At 31.4% G+C, this 13,600-nt stretch overlaps 2 protein-coding genes across 2 annotated transcripts; both read left to right on the top strand.

Annotated features, from left to right (window-relative positions):
- The first annotated feature begins 103 nt into the window (after positions 1-103).
- Positions 104-3,729, top strand: LOC101510282 (coronatine-insensitive protein 1). The gene is made up of 3 exons (XM_004503173.4): positions 104-837; positions 2,094-2,565; positions 2,682-3,729. The coding sequence occupies exons 1-3, from the start codon at positions 359-361 to the stop codon at positions 3,516-3,518; spliced, it is 1,788 nt and encodes a 595-aa protein (XP_004503230.1). The 5' UTR covers positions 104-358; the 3' UTR covers positions 3,519-3,729.
- Positions 3,730-7,465: 3,736 nt separating this feature from the next.
- LOC101509961 (GLABROUS1 enhancer-binding protein-like) lies at positions 7,466-8,857 on the top strand. Its single transcript, XM_004503172.4, has one exon. It carries the CDS (start codon positions 7,529-7,531, stop codon positions 8,726-8,728), a length of 1,200 nt encoding a protein of 399 aa, XP_004503229.1. The 5' UTR covers positions 7,466-7,528; the 3' UTR covers positions 8,729-8,857.
- The last annotated feature ends 4,743 nt before the right edge of the window (positions 8,858-13,600 follow it).

Here is a 13,600-nt window from a genome sequence, read left to right as displayed (position 1 = left end):
TTCCCTTCATCCCCCACCACATTCTCTCTCCCACCCAACACACACACACACACTGTCATCATCCTCATCCTCTTCTCCTTTCTTTTCTGCTACTTAACCAAAAACTACGCACCTTTTTCTCCTTTTTCGATTCCATCTTTATAATAGTTGTAAGTTGTAACTAACTACTAACCCTTTCACTCTCTCATCTAATCCAATACAATCCATCCTCACCGTCCATTTCCGTACACCTCACAATCTCAGCCGTCGCCAATAATTTCAACATAGTTGACTCTTCATGTTATGTCTCTAGCCTTTGCAGCATCCACCGATCTACGTATCAACTATTATAGATCTTATTGAATTTTCTGACGGATCCATGACGGAAGATCGGAGCGTGAAAACCAACCGCGTCGTTGACGTGGTATTAGACTGTGTAATACCGTACATCGACGATCCTAAAGACCGTGACGCCGTTTCTCAAGTATGCCGGCGATGGTACGAACTTGATTCGTTGACTAGGAAACACGTGACGATTGCTCTGTGCTACACCACGACGCCGTCGCGTCTCCGTCGTAGATTCCCTCACCTGGAGTCTCTGAAACTGAAGGGGAAACCTAGAGCGGCGATGTTCAATTTGATTCCTGAAGATTGGGGAGGACACGTGACACCTTGGATTAAAGAGATTTCTCATTATTTTGATTGTCTCAAGAGTCTTCACTTTCGACGAATGATTATTCAAGATTCCGATCTTAAGCTCCTTGCTCGCTCACGTGGTCACGTGCTTCAATCTCTTAAGCTTGATAAGTGTTCTGGTTTTTCCACTCATGGACTTCGCTTTATTGGTCGCTTTTGCAGGTTGGATTTCAATTGCTATTGAGTTTCTTGAGTTTGGTTTTTGTAACCTAAGCTTTATTCATTCATATTGGGATTGAAATGAATGTTGTCATGTCAACACTTTTCTTTTTTAATGGTGCAAAATTTTGTCTGGTAGTTCTTTATTACTGTTTTTTTTAGCTTTCACTGCATAATTAGAAACAAACGCCAAGTGTTCTAATTTGTTTTGGTAGTTCTATGTGCTTTTATTATGAATGTTTCAGTTATAATTTTTTTAATGTAATTAGACAATAAAGTATGTTGCTCATTTTTTGCCCACTGCGAGAAAATCTTGTATTGTTTAATGTTTATGGTGCATTATGTGGCAGACTTAATTATTTCTAAAATTTAGTTCCAATTTCATGTAACAGTTTTGTTGTTATTTCATTTTCGTTTTCCAAGATGTTTCATGGTTAATTTTACATTGAGTTGTTTTATTTCCTGCTTCATAAATTTGTCACCTTCAAATTGTTAGAATTTTGTAGTGTTTAATCATTATAGAGCAAATTTAAAAAAGACGAAGTTCATATAAATAAAGAAGATGAACTTCCCATACTTTTTATTCACTTAATGGAGATATATAATTTTATCTTTTCATCCTCCATTCTCCCTGTTTTTTAATAAAATTTCTTATGTTTTGTTGGCTGTAAGATTGTACCATCATGATCCTAATTAAAGCTCATGCAGAGATGTGTTTGTGCTGGACTTAATCACTTACTGGTTCCTAATTGAGGATTTGTGCAGGACTAGTATGTGGGATGTTGGGACAAGCATTACAAAAAGCATATATATGTGGTGTTATATAAGAAGGAATAAGGGTGGATTGCAGATTGAATATGTGGTTAATTAGTGGTGGAATTAAGGGTGTGTTGTTTATCATGAAGCAGAGGTGTTGTTGGCTAGGATCGATTTTTTTGTCTTCTAGTTTCTCTAGTACGGCTGAAATTTCTATTTTCCAGCTTTGTGGTATACTTGATTTGTTAAGCTCAGTCTTCTATGAATATATTATATTGTGCACACCCTGTGGCTTGATTGGTTGCTTTAAAAATTTTGCTTCTTCAAAAAAAAAAAAAAAGCTTTATGGTAAAAAAAATCATATGTAGTATAATTTTTTCAAGTACATTTGATCTAAGACATGGTTTCTAGGAAGTTGGAACTTATTCCTGCAGTTATCACTTATTGTGTCTCCAACTGTAATTTGTTTTTTTTTAACAAGTGTAAATTTTGGCTTTTGGCAGGAGTTTAAAAGTTTTGCTTTTGGAGGAAAGCACAATTGTTGAGAACGATGGCAATTGGCTGCATGAGCTTGCTTTGAATAATACAGTTCTTGAGTTTCTAAATTTTTACTTGACAGATATTGTTGATGTCAAAGTTCAAGACCTTGAGCTTTTAGCCAAAAATTGCCCCAACTTGGTGTCTGTGAAAATTACTGACTGTGAAATCTTGGATCTTGTGAACTTTTTCCGCAACGCAACTGCTCTAGAAGAGTTTTGTGGAGGCACGTACAATGAGGAACCTGAAAGATACTCTTCTGTATCTTTACCAGCAAAGCTATGCCGATTGGGTCTAACATATATTGGGAAGAATGAGTTGCCAATAGTATTCATGTATGCAGCTGCACTGAAAAAATTGGATCTCCTCTATGCCATGCTAGATACAGAGGATCATTGTATGTTGTTCCAAAAATGCCCAAATTTGGAAGTCCTTGAGGTAAGTTCCTGGAATCCTTTGCTCATTAAGATTTCCAAATTTAATATTGATCATTTGTGTCTGGTTAGGTAGATCTTAGTCTCTTACTATAAACTGATATCTTCCCTTATGCACAGACAAGGAATGTAATTGGAGATAGAGGATTAGAAGTTCTTGGTCACTGTTGTAAGAGGTTAAAAAGACTTAGGATTGAGCGAGGTGATGATGATCAAGGAATGGAGGATGAAGAAGGTACTGTTTCCCACAGAGGACTCATTGCTTTATCACAGGGATGTACAGAGCTTGAATATTTGGCTGTTTACGTTTCCGATATTACAAATGCATCTTTGGAACAAATTGGCACTCACTTGAAGAACCTTTGCGATTTTCGCCTTGTCTTGCTTGATCATGAAGAGAAAATATCAGATTTACCACTTGACAACGGTGTTCGGGCTTTACTGAGGGGCTGTGACAAGCTTAAAAGATTTGCACTATATCTGCGGCGTGGGGGCTTGACTGATATTGGTCTTGGTTACATTGGGCAATACAGTCAAAATGTGAGGTGGATGCTACTGGGATACGTGGGGGAAACTGATGCAGGCCTTTTGGAGTTTGCAAAGGGATGTCCTAGTCTTCAGAAACTCGAAATGAGAGGGTGTTCCTTTTTCAGTGAGCATGCACTTGCTGTTGCTGCAACACAATTGACTTCTCTTAGGTACTTGTGGGTTCAAGGGTATGGTGCATCTCCATCTGGACGTGATCTTTTGGCAATGGCTCGCCCCTTTTGGAATATTGAGTTAATTCCTTCTAGACAAGTTGCCATCAGCAATAATATGGGTGAGCCCCTGGTTGTTGTTGAGCATCCAGCTCATATTCTTGCATACTACTCTCTTGCTGGCCAAAGATCAGATTTTCCAGATACCGTTGTACCTTTGAACCCTGCAACATATGTTAATGCCTACAGTTGTGTATAAACCAATTTTTTTGTTTTTCTTCTACCCTTTTATATATTGTTTGTAAGTTTCTCTTGTATTTGTAGTTTAGGGTTCTTATTATTCTCTGCAACTCCCTAGACCATAATAGTCTTGTAATAAGCCTGCGTTTTCATTTTGTAATCCATAAATATTAAATTTAGGGTTCTCATTATTCTCTGCAACTCCCTAGATCATAATAGTATTCTAATAAGCGTTTTCATTTTGTAATCCATAAATGTGTCTACCACCTATTGTGATTTGTTCCTTTCATATGAATATTCTCAGTTTTGTTAATATATCTAATAACTGATGATTTTCCTTTTCATTCATATTATAAACTAGATGTTAGATCTACATTGTTGAGTTTTTTATCACAAAAAAAAAAAGATTGTTAGGTTCACGATATGAGACATTAGCCTGAAATAAGAATGAGAATAGGTTGGGCCAAACTAAACTTTGTTAAGCCCGACCTGTCAAAAAATTTAAGGTCTAAATCTTGCATGTGGCCTTTCATAGGCTTATTTTTTATGTCTGAGAATCTAAAGTCTATTATGATATGTTAGTTTATTTAAAGACTTATTTCATTTTAACATTTTTGAATAAGTAATCAAACATATTTATAAATTAATTAATGACTTTATGATATGTTTTGATATTTAACATCACATTTTGAAGAATATGACTTTATAATCATTCTACTTAAATTATATTTTTTAATAATACATTTAAATATGTCAAACACTAAATTAAGTTAATATGCATAAATTACTAAAAGTTGAATATATATAAAAAAAATGTCGTCCTAATAAGACTAAAATACTTATTATATGATCTGTAGTCTGACCTTCTTAACTAAATAGGTTTTTTTGAGAAATTTTAACTTTATCTATTTAGAAAAAATGTCTAGCCTAACTTGGAAGGTTAGGCCGTAGACTCTTGTCGGTCGGCCTAGTCTATTCTCACCCCTAACCAGATACATCGTTTTTAGACTTTAACAATAAAATTGATAAGTTATTTCCAAACATTTGATTAAGGTTGTCTAATTGTGTTTGATTTTCTTAAAATACAAAATATGTTTGGTTGCACAGTCAGACCATTTTGACTTATGTTACCGACTTACATCACTTCAAACAAGATTCTAGCTTGTTTGGTTCTCGGTCGACACTATGCTTGAACGCACGTTCTACCTTGAAATTAATTGTGAACGTAAGCAGGTCCTCCCAGCTTCCAGATTATGGATGAAATCACTTCTCTTTGTTGCTTATTTTCTATTTCAATGTTGGGAAGGTATTGATTGTGAAAAATACCTTTTGCAAATGATTGATCACGATAATTGACATAATTATACAGATTTTTGTACATATGTTGGCCCCTCTTTGACCTTCATTCCGAAGCACCTAAGTTGGAAGAAAAATTCATTTTAAACAGAAAACCTCTTACATTTATTTTGTCCTAAGCTCTAATATTGCTTTTTGTCCATTAACTTACAAAATTTAGTTTGAGAATACTGAATTTTATTTTAAGTATGAATGTCAACTATTTTAAAGAATGTGAAAAAAAAATTTATTTTAAAGAATGTTTATATGTTTTGACAAAAGAGATTAATTTCTATATATTAACAATGTCAATATTTTTTATACATGCATTCAATTAATCGAAAGTATCACTTAAGAAGTATCACTTTCTTAAGATAATTCCCAAAATATTTCTAAAAAAACCTATAAAAAATAAATCCTTGATAAAAATGCATTGAGTGGCATTAGATAAACTATCAAATGCATTGAGTGGTATTAGATAAACTGCTTCTCTATTTTGCTCTTAATCTCATCAGCCCAATAATTTGATAATAACGTCAATATGAATTTGAATATGAACGAGAAGGATAATGATAATTTGTGTATATGAATCATGTTTCCAATGGAAAAAATGTTGAACTAACCTTGGACATGCAGGTGGCAACCCTTTGTTGTTCATATTTTCTATTTATGAATTGTTGTTAGTAGGTTGAATAAAAGACTAATGTACAAGGAAGTGGTATACTGTTTATGAACTAAGTTGTTATCTTTAATATTAACTCATATCTCTAATATGTTTAGAAGACTTATAATTCACACGAAATAAGATATCTTATAAGGTTTTGTGATGTTATAAAGAAAAATGATTTAGAATAAAAAAATTTGAAGAAATGAAAGTGAATAAACCAAAATCTTTTTACTTTTTACATCAAAAACTAAAAAATTATTGAGAGAACTATTATTTGTACCAGTGCGATGCACAACTTTTGTTTAAAATATAAAAGTTGTTTAAAATCAAACATAGTTTGTTATAGGTCATTAATTTAAAAAAAAAAATACAAACATGTAAGTGGAACACAACTTTTATTTAATGGTCTAGTGTATATGTTTCAAAATATTTGTTTGAACGGTACATTAAAAGTGGTGTTTGTTTATTTATTTCATCATCAATTATTAATATTTTTAGACTATTTTTTTATGTCACTTTTGAAATAACAACATATAGTTGTCTATGTGAGAAAACATATTTTGATAGATAAACTATTAAATACTTTAAAGGTTGTCCTTGATTTTTATTAAAGTGAATGCAAATAAATTATCTTATTTGAAATGTTGACAATCTAGGTATTTACACATTATTACCAATATTCTACCGTGATATGACATTTCCATCAAAAATATATTTGTTCATTTTTGTGATTATTAATTATTGTGTCAAATGATTTTAACAAAGGATCTTTTCAGATTATCAATAAAATGTTTAAATCATATGAAGGAACATAAAAAAGAATTATATATTACAATACTAGTATGTCTCTAATTCTTCAAGAATTATCGAATGATCAAAATATCGTTTTTCGATTAGATAGAAATTTGGTATACATAATCAATTCATCAAGATAGGTATATGTTTTTTAAATTTACCAAATTAAATGTTGGAAAACATCAATTAAGATAAATTAAAAAATCAAATATTTTAATAATATTTAATAAAGCTTGTATTTCTCTATGGAAGTCAAGGATAAAGCATATTAAAACTTTTGCCATATATATATTGCTAACTAATATGTTTATCAAATATGTTAATACCAACTTTTTCTCAATTTGTTCAATCAATTTATGTATAAAGACCTAAAACTTTGAATTTATTTTCCACAGTTGCGAAAAAGAAAGACACTACTTAATTTGGGTAAGAATATAAAGTGTTATTGTGAATTGATATTTGACTTTATACTCCATCAATTTATTAATTCACATGGTCAAGTATACCAAAGGTCATAACGGGATAAAAAGAAATCGTATTAAAACTACTTTTATTCCACTTAAGATTTTATATCGATAAAATCGAAAATATGGTTATTTGTCACATGACATATTTTTTTAGTTAATTAATTTAATCTAACAATTAAGAATTATAATACGAGATTTATTCTGCGAATCCGTCTTAACCCATAAATAATGAAATGAATTTGAATTTGAACAAAAAAATCTATCTTTAAATTATTTATCAGATTATTCGATATATCCTAAATCATCTTAAAGACAAATATTTATTTTTTATTATTATTTTATTTAATATTGATTCACTCTCTCTAAAAAAAATTATTAATCAGATCACTAACTTAATAATTAAAAATATTAAAAAAATAAAAATATTCTAAAGACAATATTTTCAAATAACTTGTTTTTTTTCTTTTTATAATGCTCCAAAAACTGAAATAATTGATAAATTACAAGCATTTCACAAGTGGTATATCAATTAAGAATTTAATCTCAAACCTAGTTAAAAGTAAAAAGAACGAAGAATAAAAAAAGAAGAAAAAAAACAAAAGGTCCAATAACATGTCCCAATGTAAGTAGGCCCGTGAAATTAATTTGCAATTGGTGATTGGAACGGTGGAAATAACTACAAGTATAATTCGAATCTTTTTTACTCTCTCAATAATAACTATAACCCATCTTTCTTCCCTACAAACCCTAATCCCAATTCTCTCTATGGCTAAGAAACGCCACATCTCTCAGCTCGACGAACCACCCATCCCCGCCTCCAAGGATGATCACAAACCACCACAACAAGAACACATAACAGATGACCAAGAAGAAGAAGAAGGTTCAACATCATCACAAGCAGCTTCTTCATCTGAACAAGTAGAAGAACACGAAGAAGAAGAAGATGACGACGAAGAAGAAGATATTCAACAAACACCTTCACAACCCGCTTCAAAAAACCATCCACCCCCTTCTTCAAACTCCCATCCAAAATCCTCATCTTCGTCCGAAGAAACCGACTCTGAATCCGAATCAGATCCAGAACCAAACACCAAACTCAAACCTCTCCCCTCCAAGCCCATCAAATCAAAGCCCCAAGCCCAAGCCTCCCCTCCACCGACTAAATCTGGAACCAAACGTCCAATCAATAACGACGCCAAACAATTAAATAAAAAGAAGAAAACAACCGCCGCAGATGAAGACGATAAAGAACCGGAGGACGACGTCACGAAAACCGGCGAAGACTCTAAAAAGTATTTTCAGAGACTCTTTAGCGAAGACGACGAGCTCGTAATTCTTCAAGCCCTCGTCGATTTCACCGCGAAAACAGGGAACGACCCGTGCAAGCACCTAACAGTGTTTTACGAGTTTGTGAAAAAATTGATTCACGTTGAAGTTACTATAGGGCAACTGAGGTATAAGATTCGTAGATTGAAGCAGAAATTTCACAATAAAGTGAAGAGCGGAAAACCTCCTACTTCCGCGAAACCAATTGAAATTAAAGCGTTTGAACTTGGTCTCAAGATTTGGGGTGATAAACCTAATAGGAAATCGTTGAAGAAGGAACCGGCTGCTAAGAAACCAACAACAACTAAGAAATTGGTGATGGAACCTGATTCGCCATTGGTTGTTTTGAATGAATCTAAAAAGGCTGAAGAAAGTAGTGGTAAAATTGATGCTTCGGATGCCAATTTGATTTTGAATGAAATGGTTCGTTTCGACAGGAGTGCAGGTTTCACTGGGCTGAATTTGGATGCAATAAATAAGGCAGTGGTGTTGCTTGATGAATCACAGAGGGATGAGTTTGAGGGAAGATGGAAGAAGTTGCATATTGCTGAATTGGAGCTGTTTACAAGGCGTGCTGAATTGGTCGAGGAGCAGACTTGCTTGATATTGGATGCATTGAGGTCATCATTAAGCCATTAGTTTTTCTTGTCATTTTATTGATCTTTTTTATTTTCCAACTTTGCTGTTCATTTATTTTGTCAAATTATGGTTTTTGAATTTAATAGATTATCTTAATGAATACATTGCACTATTATGGTTTTGGTTTTCTATGGATTATCTTACTCAACACATGCAAGCAATGCAGAATTGTACACATTGCGATTATTGTAGTGTTGTATATTGGTATTGTATGTTTGGAATTTCACGTTACTGAGACTTGAAAAAGTGTTTGTTGAAGCGGATTGTGACATGCATTTGGTTGTTGAACCTTTGCTGTTTCTGTTCTTTCAACTAAGGGATGTACTTGTACTTGTTTGTAGGATTCACATTTTGGAATTCATGTAGTTCAAACCATCCATTTTATTACTGTTGTGTTTTTTGACTGTTAATTCAGAAGTTCTTATTCCTTTTGAGTCTCACATAGGAAAAAGCTTGAAATCTTTTAAGTTTTATATGTTTGTATACTAACGTGTAACGTGAATTTGTAATCAAGCTAGAAAGAGGGAACTTCTTGTGCGCACATAATTGTTTCGACAAATGCAAAGATTTAGTGTGAATCTTTTGATTTATATCATACATGCATTATAGTATACTTTTGACTCAACTTCCATGATTTTTGTAACTATCAAGTAAATATAAATTTATGCATGCTTAAAACTTGTGCTAATTTGTTTTAGTGCTTGGTAGAAATGAAATTTCATCCACCACACATGAAGCTATGAAGTTAAATAGGAAGTGACAAATGAAAAATTCAACTATGCAAATTGGATTTCTTACGAAGAGAATAGGGAAAACAGAGGTGTCTCTAACTTAATTAAATGTAGAAATAGCGTTTTAGAAAGTGGAAATTGACTTTTTCTTTTATCCAAATGTTCTTCACACAAACGAAACAAGGAAAACTTAAATTTAAATTGTTACTGAGTTATTAATTTGATTACTCTAAACAAAATTTTCCCTTTACCTTATATTTACAATTTTGAGGAAATGGTATTCGACTTCTCTCTTAGTTCTCTTTAAATGGCATTTACATCTTCTTTAGTTTTGAAAATGCATTCACCTCCCACACAAACATTTTTTTTTGCCGCACTTAATATGCACTTAATATCTTCTGTCATTTATTATATGACATAATTAGAATATTCATTTTAATTTGTAAATGGACGAGTATACATCTAGTATTGACAATTTTGACAAGTATGTTTATGTTCTCAGTGACACCAGTTGAAGTGTATATTTTAGTGTATTTTTGATAAATGACAGATAGAATATATAAGTGCCAAAAAAAAATATTAATATGCAATTTTTTTAGCGAGTACATGAGAGGTAAATACATTTTAAAAACTAAAGAGAGTGTAAGTGTCGTTTAAGAAAACTTATGAGGAGATAAATGCAATTTGTCTTATAATTTTATATATATTGACAATATATACAAGAAAACAAATGCAAGCGAGAATGTCTAGATTTTTTTTTTTAATCTTCTCTTTGATTTTATTATTTTGGTTATAATAAATTAATTGATGACATTTACAATTATCTCTCATTTATTTTAGAAAATAACATTAGGTTTGAGACAAAATATAACATAATATACTAAATTTTAACATTACAGAACAATATTAATCAATTTTGTAGAAAATATATAAAATAGTTAAAAATAAATTAAATTAAACTAATGAATATTATTAGAAGAAGAAAAACAAATAATATATAAATGCAATATTACATTAAATAATTTATATATATATATATATATATGGTCTTACAAAAGAAATTCAAAATTCAAATCTCGCAGATTTTACAAAATTACATCCAACAATTCACCTATCTTTATTATTTATTATTTATCATTTCCATTATCACTTTCTCACCATCAATATATTTTCTACGAGTTCTATTTTGTTTTGCTTTTTTTTTTTTCATTCCCTTTCTACTAGCTTGAATGTTGGTTACGCGATTAAGTACTTACCAAGTAATTAAATAAAAACATACTATCAATTTAACATTGGTGCAGTCCACCTCTTTTTTTTTGCGCACCATTAAAACCAAAGGAAACTCCAAGCATGAGTTTTCTTTCCGTCTAAATCTTATTTTTATTTAAAATTTCACATTATATTTTAATTTATATATTAAATTATTTATTTTATTTTATTTTATTTTTAAGAGGTCACATTCAACCACAGAAAGATAAAACTATGTATAAATTTTTAATTTTTTCACTTTAATAAAATTATATTATATTAATAATTTTCTCATATTTTTTAAATAAATTATCAATTTTATTTTATTTGATTAACAACTTTTTTTTTTTTGGGTCTAATAAATAAAAATATATTTGTGTTCGTAAATTTTTTTTGGAATATCTTTGTGTTTGTAAAAACTTAAATTAAGTTTTTTTTGATACATATTTGTGTTATGGAAAAAATCAAATTTTAAGTTTTTCTGAATATAATTGTAGATAGTTGGGGTCAAATAACTTTTTATTTTATTTTTAATAAAAACATGTAAAATAAATAGTTTGTAAAATACGGAGATTGGAGTATAATTGTAGAGGTATAGCGTAATTTTTTATAGATATAATAGTGAAAATTTAGGTCACGATATTTTTCCAATAAAAAAGAAATCTGAGCCGTCAATTAAAATTAGTTTTAAACGTATTTTGTTGTTCTCATTTATAATAATAACCAAATGTTTCCACCAGTCTTCTATATATACTTCAATAATGAATTATAAGCAAAACAACTAAATTAAATATATTAAAAATATTATTAATCACATTTAATTTTATATAATTTAAATTAAAAATTAAATCTATTGTTAAAATTATCATTAATAACAATAAAATAGATCATTAGAAATGACATGTTAACTAACACATTGCACATATAAACATAATCTATTTAAAAAACAGCTACCAATACAAATTTAATGAGTTGACACACACAATTAAGGTTGAAGAAAAGGAACCAAACATGATTATTTTTAAATGAAGATTTATATATTAATTCAATAAAATAAATTGAAGGATTAAATTGAAATCCGACATAAACAGTGAAGACATAAACAATGTTTGCCACATTACAAATCTTACAAGGTAAACAAGGGATAAAACCTTGTTGAAGAAAAAAAGAGGGTAGAACAAACAAAAGTCAAAACCCTTAAAAATCTAATTAGGTTGGTTGATAAAATCCCAATCATCTTGTGTCAAGCCACCATACAACAAATGAAGTTGCTCTAGAAGGTGTAGATTTTCAGTAAAGATATCAAGTGGAGCATCATTGTGGTTGTGATTATCAACCCTTTCATCTTGTATTGGAACATTATTTGGTAATACAGTGCTAATCTCTTGTGGTTGCAAATGAATGTTTTGCTTATTCCCCAAAAGTGCATCAGCAATAGTCCTATCATGGATGCTAACTCTAGGTTTCCTTTTAATCTCTCTCTTCTCAACTTCAACTTCTTGCATTTTTCTTTTATGATACTTTTGAGCATGGCTTGCCACTTGTGACGGAGTCTTTGTCACTACATAATTACGAGATATAGTTTTCCACTTTCCTTCTCCGACCTCAAAAAGTCCTTTTAAAAATCGACTGCAAATCAATACCCAAAAATTCATTTCAACAAACTTATATGTAGAGATACCCCATTAATATATATATTGATAGATGAGGATCAACTTACACTAATTAGAATTACTCTACTTAATCATTCTTTATAGACATTAAATATAATCAACCGAACCGTTAATTATTCTAATATTACTATAATGTCAATGCATATAAAAAATATTGAACTTATTCTTTAATAAAATATTAAAGAAAATGAACTTATTTGTTGGAACACAATCAAGAGTGGAGGGTGAATCAATGGTGAAAATTGTGGTGTTTTGGAAATGATAGAGAAAAGAGAGAGAGAGAAAAAAGAGAAGAGAATTATTTTCTGAATTTCATATGTATTTCAAAGTTGGCATTAGTCTCAAAACATTACACACAAAGTTATTTATATGAGTACAAATGTGGAACCACTTAACTTGGCCCAAAACTAACTTTTGAATTATTTACAACTTCCAATACACCACCTTAATTCAAATACTCCACATTCTTCCAATACATGCACATAACGAAGCTGCAATATACTCCGCCTCGCAAGAAGAGAGCAACGACCGGCTCCTTTTTAGAACACCAAGAGATTGGTGCCCCTTCGAACATAAAAACATAACCGGCCGTTGATTTCCGATCGTCCTTATCTCCGCACCAATTGGAGTCGGTGTATCCAAGTAATTCGCAACTTCTGCCCATGTTACTTCCACAACCAAGAGTACTTTTCACACCAATACCCTTTTTACCTTTTGGTAAATCAACCAACATCCATGTATTGTTCCTTTCAATTGATTCCAGTTCTTCCTTCATAGCACATATCCTCTTTGGATCGCTTAATGCCTCCTCCGTATTCACCGGTTCGGATTCGGCCATTAGAGCGAAATGAATAAGATCACCCTCATTGTTGATCTCACTATCTTGGAACAATTCACAATCACAGAGTCTTTGAGGAAATCCTCTTCGCCTTGTTGATCGTCTACTTGATTCACCTCTTTTGGTTCTGAAAGGTTGCTGCACAGCACCTTCAGAAAATTCAGATTTTTCTGCAGACAATCGATTGGCAAATCGATTTCCAGCTCTCCAGAGGCTCCAGAATGTTGATTTTTCTGCTGACAATCGATTGGACAATCGATTTCCACCTCCCCAGACTGATTTTTCTGCAGAAAATCGATTGGTGAATCGATTGACACTTCTCCAGTAGCTCCAGGATTTCGACCTAAATCGATTGGTAAATCGATTGGCACTTCACCAGTAG

Source organism: Cicer arietinum, chromosome 6 (genome assembly GCF_000331145.2).
Source record: "Cicer arietinum cultivar CDC Frontier isolate Library 1 chromosome 6, Cicar.CDCFrontier_v2.0, whole genome shotgun sequence".
Taxonomy (NCBI): domain Eukaryota; kingdom Viridiplantae; phylum Streptophyta; class Magnoliopsida; order Fabales; family Fabaceae; genus Cicer; species Cicer arietinum.
The sequence above is the reverse complement of the archived record's forward strand: the minus strand, read 5'-3'. Positions and strand labels throughout refer to the sequence as shown.

Excerpts from the sequence above, each read along its gene's own strand:
- LOC101510282 (XM_004503173.4), top strand. The coding sequence starts at position 359 with ATGACGGAAGATCGGAGCGTGAAAACCAACCGCGTCGTTGACGTGGTA. Across the intron at positions 838-2,093 it reads TTTATTGGTCGCTTTTGCAG|GAGTTTAAAAGTTTTGCTTT; the intron begins GTTGGATTTCAA and ends GGCTTTTGGCAG. Across the intron at positions 2,566-2,681 it reads CAAATTTGGAAGTCCTTGAG|ACAAGGAATGTAATTGGAGA; the intron begins GTAAGTTCCTGG and ends CCTTATGCACAG.
- LOC101509961 (XM_004503172.4), top strand. The coding sequence starts at position 7,529 with ATGGCTAAGAAACGCCACATCTCTCAGCTCGACGAACCACCCATCCCC.